Raw genomic sequence first — 10,105 nt, 5'->3', positions numbered from 1 at the left:
AAATGGTGGTTTTGAAAATTAGAAAATAAAAAAGAGTAATGTTAAAGGCACCCCAGTTATTATCAAGGGCACTCCACCATAGCCAATTTGTTTTGGTCTTATATGGGTTAAACGCCTCCAAATGAGCTGTTTTTTGTGAGAATGATCTCTATGGTGAGAAGATCATCCTCACCAAAAATCAGCTCATTCCGAAACTTCTAACCCCGTCAAAGATTATTTACAAAAAAAAAAATGGACGATATACAGTTCTTGAACTTGTTTTAATGGGGTTAGAAGTTTTGGAATGGGCTGATTTTTGGTGAGGATGATCTCCCCACCATAGAGATCATCCTCATTAAAAATGAGCTAATTTCAAAACTTTTAACTCGTTTAAGACAACAATTTGACTATGGTGTGGGTTGCCCTTATTAATAAGTGGGGTGCCTTTTAACGTTACTCTGAAAAAAGCTCTGAAACAGTTGGAGAGATTAGTTCGCTTACTTACACTATCCTAGTGCTGATTTTGTAACTCAACCAAACTCAAAAACTCACTGACATGGCAGGTGCGGGAATCGTAGATTTTTTCCCTTGGGATACACAACTGCAAATATTTTATGAGATGCATAGTCGGATATCCCGAGGGAAAAAATATATGGTTCTTGAAGGGTACACACCAGTTGAGTTACCCTCTCAGGTTGAGTTTCAAATATACTATCCATAACTCAAGATTTGATTCGTTTAAGATGACTCAGACAAGTTAACTTAGTTTCGGTGGGCTTCATCATATATAATGGGCCTAGCGACCGTACCACGTCCAACATAGATTGATGGTGCAGATTCCGTAGTAGTCTAATATAATACATTGGTTAGTATTGTATCAAGATTCTCTACCTCAAGAACAGAGACAGATTGGTGTCTGAACTGAAACAGTTATGAGCGGTTAGTTAGTTCGTTTATTTTAACTGTAACTCTCTCTCTCTCTCTTTCTGTCAAAGAAACACAATTAGAGCTTCAAATCACATTTTTAAATCATTTTAATCTCTTCTGTTTCACAAGAAAAACATATCAAACAAATCCTACTTTCTTTCTTCTTCTCTCACCCTCATTTCTTTCTTTCATCTTCAAAGAAACCCATCAGACATGAAACGCATGGGAAGCTCATCTCGACTTCCTGACTTTGAGTCCCCAAAGAAATCCAGTAGATGCGAAGACGACTATCCACCAAATTCTTATCCTTCTGACCCGAATGCTTACACCATCCATGAACCAATTGGATCCACCAAATTCACCAAAGTCTACAGAGCCACCTGTAAGCGGAGGAATATTAACCCATCCGAGGTGGCGATCAAAATCATCGATTTCAAGAACCCCAAGAACAACAACAATCTCATCCTCAATCCTCCCCAACCCAACATCCTTAATCCCCACATATTTCTTAATGTTGAAGAGACATGTTTCAATCAGAAGCAAATGGTGGTGATGCCTTTGATCTCTTCTGGCTCTCTCCGCTCTATCGTGTCCTCTTATTTTCCTGAAGGTTTGGATTCTGCCTACATTGCTACTGTTCTCAAAGAAATCCTCATAGCGCTCTCATACCTACATGGAAAAGGCTTGGTACATCGAGATATCAAAGCCAGTAACATTTTTGTAGACTTGAAGGATAATGGTGGGTCAGGGTCTATAAAACTTGCAGATTTTACCTTCTCTGAGAACTATTATTGCGATCTAATGGACAATTTGTTTCCTAAATCAGATACTCCTTATTGGTTTGATTTAGAGATGGTTGAAGACTTTACCGCCATGTCAGACATATGGTTGTTTGGGATGACCGCTTTAGAACTCATTTCTGGTAAACCTCCTCTCTTCTTTGAAAATGACCAACCTTTTACCATGTCTGATTTTACGAGGATGGGAAGCCCATTACTCATTTCTGATTACAAGAAGTGGAGGTTCAAGATTTCTACAAAAGTATTCATAGAAATGGTCCGTCGTTGCCTGGCTAAAGATCCAAAGGAGAGACCCACTGCAGATGAGTTACTGAAAGATCCCTTCTTTGAAAACTGCTTGAGTGTGTATTCTCTTGTCAAGTACATTAATGAAAAGATATCACTTTCAAACCCATTTAAGAATGTTGTCATTGACTGGGATTTTAATGAGCATATGTTGAAGCTTCAGGCAAGATATAGAGCAACAAAAAAGTCTAACCTGAAAAAGGAGATTGAGAATATCTGCTATGTTGATGATTATAAAACTAGTAGTACAGAAAGTGGAACAGAGTGGATCATCAGCAACACAAAAAAGATGTTGTCTGGCTTGAGCTTGGTGAAAGAGGGGTACTTACCTCCAGAAATGGTCGGTCATGTTCAGCCTTTGGAAGAACAGATGAGAGCGATCATACACACTAATGCCACCATGGGCAGTACTAGAGTTGGTCCGAGTAGTAGCTAGGAAGGCAACACTTCAAAATGAGTAATAATCTGTAAAATCCCTCATCTTTTTCATTCTTCCCTTCAATTCCATTCAATGAGTTGTTTACTACAACACCCATTGTTCTTTTTTGGTTTTTTTGTTTTTTTTTTCAATCTCAGACACTTTTGAGTTAGTGCTTCACAGTCATATTTTCTCAGAACTTGCATTTTGTATTTGTAAAGGAATTTCTGTTTCTAGCAATCATTTTTTCTATATTTTACGATAATTACACCATTTTATGATTACCTTCTCATTCTGGCAAGCATGAGTTCATACATGAGCCATTAGGATAATAATGCACAATTAAGTTCACACATTGATATTGGGAGTAGCCAAGATAGTAGTCAAGAACCTTGTTTTTCTTTGATCGACATTTTGTCAGGATTACCATTAGGTACAAGAAATGTGGGTTGCAAATATTTAACCAACGTACTTAACTATCAAATGAAAGGAACAAAAAGTTAAATAAGATTTCATTATTGAATGTGCAAATCCAGAGCCATCTTATTACCCCGACTCGGAATTGTACATTTACTGCTCATACAATAGCCCAGGTTAAATTAGTTCCTCCTCTGATGAGGATCTGTAGTTTAGGTGGGATTTTTTCCCTGAAAGATCATGGGGTTTTGGTTTGTACGCTTAACCAATTCATGTATTGGCTTTGTTTTGTAACTATTTGTAGATTGTAACATTTTTCCTTTGCTCTTCCTGCAAAGGAAACATGTGAGGAAGATAGATGGATACGAGTCATTGCTTGATAAGGAAAAAAAAAAAACATCTTCACAATCACAAGCTCTCTCTCCAACTAGAAGAGAAAACATGACATGCATTCCTTGAGATCGAAACAAAAAACCACTTCCACCAATATTTTGATTATCATAATCTCCCCTGACAAAGGTTGTTCTAGAAAATCCCGGTGAATTTCGGAAGCTAATTAACACTCGAAACCATTGCTCCAATTACTTGTGGCGTCAACTTGGTGGCTGAAGTCCCCAAGTCTCAACTTTTGGGTCAACTCCAACCTCCTCCTTTCTGGTGTTGGATCATAAAGAAACAACGAATTACACATTGATAGCAGGGGATAGACATGACTATATATCACAATGCCTATATTTCGAGACATTTATTTTGTTCAGAACATTAGATCGATGCAATAATCTACTGCTTTAAATCCGACTTTCAAAGAGAACATGATCAAGGAGCTGATTAGGGAAGTTAAAATGGGAACAGATCAACACAAATGCCCATGTATGAGGTTAAAAGCAAGATTTCAAGCACATTCATGGCTATATAATTCCAAGACTTGTGTCTTTACGTGCAATAAGGTTATAAGTAAATAATCCAGAGACTGGTAAGCTGCATCATCTGTCACGAGTGGACCACAACCGCACTACTGCAAGAAGTTTACCATTCCAAGTCTACTTTTGAAAAGAAAATTGAGAAGTTTTACGATGCCACAACCATCTAATATAATTCGGAAATATACTTCATGATCTTGTATCAACTAGTTTAGTCTAGACTCCACAACACATTCATTTATCAAAATTTCTTTGAATGATATAAATCAATTTGTTGTAGCCGTTTTGGTTGCAATCACAATCGCAAGTAATATCTATTCATCCTTCTCGTGCTGCATAAAACCGCATATCAGATCTTTCCCTTCTTGTTAATTTTTCATTCTACCATGGATATACTGGAATTGAAACTGGGATGCGAAGATTCAGTTCTCCCAATATTTTTGGCCTCAACGATGGGTATCAAAACTCTCTTTATAAGGTGTTTGTTAAAAAAAATATGTCATTTTCAAGCTCTTTTAACTTTGACCGATTTGGTTGTTTGATGTGTCTTCTCAACTCTTTAGCTTTGACCGAGCTCCATTATTGGATTTGTTGTAGACAATAGAGGTCTTCGTACCATGGACTATATTAAGCTAATAAATATTTGTATTATTCCAAGGGGACAAATGTCTCTATCTACTAGAAAGAGGGGGGGAGAGGGGGGGGGGGGGGGGGGGGGGGGGTATCCATAATCCCTTCCCACTCTTAGGACTTTAAGTTTCAAGGTCACATTTTCCTATAAATAGTCTGTTACGAGAGCACATATGGAACTTTGATTCAGTTTTTTATAAACCACACTTCTTAACATCGTATGAAAACTTGTTAAATAAGAAATCAAAAAGCCGCTTTGACCAGCACCTACATATATGTCATTATCCCTTTCTTTGAGATTTTTATAGAAATCTTCTTAATTAAGATATTAAATAACGTGCAAGTCCATAAATCATTCATTTTAATGGTTTTTTACAAGAGCTTCTTAAATTGAAGTGAGAGTTACCAAATCATGCAACCTCTTTTTACAGCAATATTCATAAATTAAAGAGTCGAGTTACCCAAAATACATAAAATCTTTAAATTTTTTCTTGATCTTGGTGGATGTTGTTTATTATTTTTAATCCAATTATAATTTATTAAATAATACTAAAATTATAGTTTTATATTATTTATAGTTTTCTAAATCTTATATTTTTATTTATTTATCATATATTAATATTTTGAGTTCTTCACTACAAATTTTTTCAAATGTATATATTGATGGGTATAGGGCTAGAGGTTAGCAAATGAAGTTGGGTTCAAGGGGTATATATATATATTAATAATTCAAAATCGATCCAACCAAATTGAACCTTAGTCGAACCCTAGTCTAAAAGTTAAACAAAATTTTGATCATTGGATTTTGAAATTTTGCTAATGTTGGTTAGTCCAAGTGTTCTATGTGAGTTCTCTTGCAAAGGTATGTTATGGTATCTCTTGATTCAACCACATCAAGTAATTTATGGGATAAATCCTTGATAGTGGCCCCTAAGAGTGGATTCAAACTCAAGACCTCTGCTTCCAGAGGCATCCTAAATGGTTTGTATCACTAATTTTAATTTGAAGAGACCAAAACACTCCTAACATATTATATTTATTATACATTTATAAATATAGTATAGGAACAATTTTTGAAAACAGTTATGTTAATGACCTTAAACATGTTTGTCGACAATAAATTTCTATGAATCTACCTCGAGATCCGTGAAATATAATCGCAAATGATTTTATTGATTTTTTGATAAAAAGTGGATACAGATCTCAGTGTTTCCTCTGATTAACAGTCAAGTACAAAAATAGTGATGATGACGTATGTAACTTTTCTTCTCTCCGAGCTTCGCGCTTTATCGGCTGAGGAGGATGCTTTGACGTTGGCTTTACTTTGTGCTTGATCTTCTGTAGAGGCTTCTGTAGATTTTTTTCTCTCCGGGCTTCGCGCTTTATCGATTGAGAAGGTTTTCTTGGCTTCTGGAGAAGGGCTTTATGCTTGATCTTCTCTTTAGTTGAAGTCCGGATCTCTGAAGAACCTTGCTTTGTCTCTAGAGGAGGGCTTGAGAGCTTCTTCTTCTCTAGAGGGAGAGCTTCTGTCTTCTGAGAGAAAGTGATCCAGATCCCCTCTCCATGAGAAAGGCTCTTGTATTTATATACTTAAAATAATTTAGCTTTCCCATTATACCTCAATTTAAATAGGCTTAATTGATTTGTTTAAGAGGTTAAATTTGTCCAAATTCCATTTAAGGATTCTATGAATTATTATTGGGCCAAACTCATTTATTTAGGTATAAGGCCCAATATTTAATATGGATCACTTGAATTTGCTGGATCATGGACTTTATTTGCGAAAATCCAAGACCCAGGCATATGAAGTCCGTCCCGATTAATAGATCCCCAATTTAGACTTGTGGGCCTAATTGTGAAATTAAGGACTTTATTTTGACTTATAAAATTTATGAGGGCCTCTTTAAAATTTTGATGCCCACAATGTCATCTTCCTTAGACTTGATGGGAGAAATTGCATAATACACTCTAATCTTTGGGTGACTACCTAATTATCCAATTAGTAAAAGAATTTCAGCTGAATGCCTCTCACCTTAAGAAAAAAATTGAAGTATCTCAATTCTTCTACTTTACACTAGAAGGTGGCATGTGCAAACACAATTGTATCTAAAGGGTTTATTTTTAATTAAAAATATTAATAAAATGGTGGTTTTGAAAATTAGATAATAAAAAAAGAGTAAGGTTTAAGGCACCCTAGTTATTACCAAGGGCACTCCACCCTAGCTAATTTGTTTTTGTCATATATGGGTTAAATGCCTCCAAATAAATTGATTTTTTATGAAAATAATCTCGATGGTGAGAAGATCATCCTCACCAAAAATCAGCTCATTCCAAAACTTATAACCCCATCAAAGATGATTTACAAAAAAAAAAAAAAAATGGACGATATATAGTTCTTGAACTTGTTTTAATGGGGTTAGAAGTTTTGGAATGAGCTGATTTTTGGTGAGGATGATCTCTTCACCGTAGAGATCATTCTCATAAAAATCAGCTCATTTCGAAACTTTTAACTCATTTAAGGCAAAACAATTTGACTACGGTTTGAATTGCCCTTATTAATACGTGGGGTGCATTTAACGTTATTCTAAAAACACTCTGAAAGAGTTGGAGGGATTAGTTCGTTTACTTACACTATCCTAGTGCTGATTTTGTAACTCAACCCAACACGGTAACTCTAAAACTCACTGACATGACAGGTGCTGGAACCGTAGATTTTTTCCTCGGGATACACAACTGCAAATATTTTATGGGATGTATAATCGAATATCCCGAGAGAAAAAATATATGATTCTTGAAGGGTACACATCAGTTGAGTTTTTGAGTTACCCTGTCAGGTTGAGTAACAACATGCTACCCATAACTCAAGACTTGATTCGTTTAAGATGACTCGGACAAGTTAACTTAGTTTTGGTGGGCTTCATCATATATAATGGGCCTAGCAACTGTACCACGTCCAACATAGAGCGATGGTGCAGATTCCGTACTACTCTAATATAATACATTGGTTAGTATTGTATCAAGATTCTCTACCCCAAGAACAGAGACAGATTGGTGTCTGAACTGAAACAGTTATGAGCGGTTAGTTAGTTCGTTTATTTTAACTGTTACTCTCTCTCTGTCAAAGAAACACAATTAGAGCTTCAAATCACATTTTTAAATCATTTTAATCTCTTCTGTTTCACAAGAAAAACAGATCAAACAAATCCTACTTTTTTTCTTCTTCTCTCACGCTCATTTCTTTCTTTCCTCTTCAAAGAAACCCATCAGACATGAAACGCATGGGAAGCTCATCTCAACTTCCCGACTTTGAGTCCCCAAAGAAATCCAGTAGACGCGAAGACGACGATCCACCAAATTCTTATCCTTCTGACCCGAATGCTTACACCCTCCATGAACCAATTGGATCCACCAAATTCACCAAAGTCTACAGAGCTACTTGTAAGCAGAGGAATATTAACCCATCCGAGGTGGCCATCAAAATCATCGATTTCAAGAACCCCAAGAACAACAACAATCCCATCCTCAATCCTCCCCAACCCAACATCCTTAATCCCCACATATTTCTCAATGTTGAAGAGACATGTTTCAATCAGAAGCAAATGGTGGTGATGCCTTTGATGTCTTCTGGCTCTCTCTGCTCTATCGTGTCCTCTTATTTTCCTGAAGGTATGGATGCCCCCTACATTGCTACTGTTCTCAAAGAAATCCTCACTGCGCTCTCCTACCTACATGGAAAAGGTTTGGTACATCGAGATATCAAAGCCAGTAACATTTTTGTAGACTTGAAGGATCATGGTGGGTCAGGGTCTATAAAACTTGCAGATTTTACCTTCTCTGAGAACTACTATTGCAATCTCAAGGACAATTTGTTTCCTAGATCAAATACTCCTTATTGGCTTGATTTAGAGATGGTTGAAGACTTCACCGCCATGTCAGACATATGGTTGTTTGGGATGACCGCTTTAGAACTAATTCGTGGTAAACCTCCTCTCTTCTTTGAAAATGACCAACCTTTTACCATGTCTGATTTTACGAGGATGGGAAGCCCATTACTCATCTCTGATTACAAGAAGCAGAGGTTCACGGTTTCTACACAAGTATTCAGAGAAATGGTCCGTCCTTGCCTGGCTAAAGATCCAAAAAAGAGACCCACTGCAGATGAGTTACTGAAAGATCCCTTCTTTGAAAACTGCTTGAGTGTGTATTCTCTTGTCAAGTACATCAATGAAAAGATATCACTTTCAAACCCATTTAAAGAAATTGTTAATGAATGGGATTTTAATAAGCATATGTTGAAGTTTCAGGCAAGATATAAAGCAACAACGAAGTCTAACCTGAAAAAGGAGATTGAGAATATCTGTTATGTTGATGATTATAAAACTAGTAGTACAGAAAGTGGAACAGAGTGGCTCATCAGCAACACAAACAAGATGTTGGCCGGCTTGAGCTTGGTGAAAGAGGGGTACTTACCTCCAGAAATGGTCGGTCATGTTCAGCCTTTGGAAGAACAGATGAGAGCGATCATACACACTAATACCACCATGGGCAGTCCTAGAGTTGGTCCAAGTAGTAGCAAGGAAGGCAACATTTCAAAATGAGTAATAATCTGTAAAATCCCACATCTTTTTCTTTCTTCCCTTCAATTCCATTCAATGAGTTGTTTACTACAACACCCATTGTTCTTTTTTAGTTTTTTTTTCAATCTCAGACGCTTTTGAGTTAGTGCTTCACAGTCATATTTTCTCAGAATTTGCATTTTGTATTTGTAATGAAATTTCTGTTTCTAGCAATCATTTTTTCTGTATTTTACGATAGTTACACCATTTTATGATTACCTTCTCATTCTGGCAAGCATGAGTTCATACATGATCCATTAGGATAATAATGCACAATTAAGTTCACACATTGATATTTGGAGTGGCCAAGATAGTACTCAAGAACCTTGTTTTTCTTTGATCGACATTTCGTCAGGACTACCATTAGGTACAAGAAAATTGGGTTGCAAATATTTAACCAACTCAAATGAAAGGACCAGAAAGTTACATAAGATTTCATTATTGAACGTGCAAATCCAGAGTCATCTTATTACCCCGACTCGGAATTGTACATTTACTGCTCATACAATAGTCCAGGTTAAATTAGTTCCTCCTCTGATGAGGATCTGTAGTTTAGGTGGGATTTGTTCCCTGAAAGATCATGGGGTTTTGGTTTGTACACTTAACCAATTCATGTATTGGCTTTGTTTTGTAACTATTTGTAGATTGTAACATTTTTCCTTTGCTCTTCCTGCAAAGGAAACATGTGAGGAAGATAGATGGATATGAGTCATTGCTTGATAAGGAAAAAAAAAAAAAAACTTCATAATCACAAGCTCTCTCCAACTAGAAGAGAAAACATGACATGCATTCCTTGAGATCGAAACAAAAAACCACTTCCACCAATATTTTGATTATCATAATCTCCCCTGACAAAGGTTGTTCTAGAAAATCCTGGTGAATTTCGGAAGCTAATCAACACTCGAAATCATTGCTCCAATTACTTTTGGCATCAACTTGGTGGCTGAAGTCCCCAAGTCTCAACTTTTGGGTCAACCCCAACCTCCTTTCTGGTGTTGGATCATAAAGAAACAACGAATTCCACATTGATAGCAGGGGAAAGATAGTTACTTAACTATATATCACAATGCCTACATTTTGAGACATTTATTTTGTTCAGAGCATTAGATTGAT

At 36.4% G+C, this 10,105-nt stretch overlaps 2 protein-coding genes across 2 annotated transcripts; both read left to right on the top strand.

The window, feature by feature from the left end:
- The first annotated feature begins 1,119 nt into the window (after positions 1–1,119).
- On the top strand, positions 1,120–2,427 carry LOC147403426 (serine/threonine-protein kinase BLUS1-like). Its single transcript, XM_086437559.1, has one exon. The coding sequence runs from the start codon at positions 1,120–1,122 to the stop codon at positions 2,425–2,427; it is 1,308 nt and encodes a 435-aa protein (XP_086293685.1).
- A 5,218-nt stretch (positions 2,428–7,645) lies between these two features.
- LOC147403425 (serine/threonine-protein kinase BLUS1-like) lies at positions 7,646–8,974 on the top strand. The gene has a single exon (XM_086437558.1). It carries the CDS (start codon positions 7,646–7,648, stop codon positions 8,972–8,974), a length of 1,329 nt encoding a protein of 442 aa, XP_086293684.1.
- The last annotated feature ends 1,131 nt before the right edge of the window (positions 8,975–10,105 follow it).

The sequence above is a fragment of the Akebia trifoliata genome, chromosome 4 (genome assembly GCF_017979445.1).
Source record: "Akebia trifoliata isolate Shusen 1 chromosome 4, ASM1797944v1, whole genome shotgun sequence".
NCBI classification, from domain to species: domain Eukaryota; kingdom Viridiplantae; phylum Streptophyta; class Magnoliopsida; order Ranunculales; family Lardizabalaceae; genus Akebia; species Akebia trifoliata.
Note: the sequence above shows the minus strand (reverse complement) of the source record. Positions and strands in the feature narration are given on the sequence as shown.

Excerpts from the sequence above, each read along its gene's own strand:
- LOC147403426 (XM_086437559.1), top strand. The coding sequence starts at position 1,120 with ATGAAACGCATGGGAAGCTCATCTCGACTTCCTGACTTTGAGTCCCCA.
- LOC147403425 (XM_086437558.1), top strand. The coding sequence starts at position 7,646 with ATGAAACGCATGGGAAGCTCATCTCAACTTCCCGACTTTGAGTCCCCA.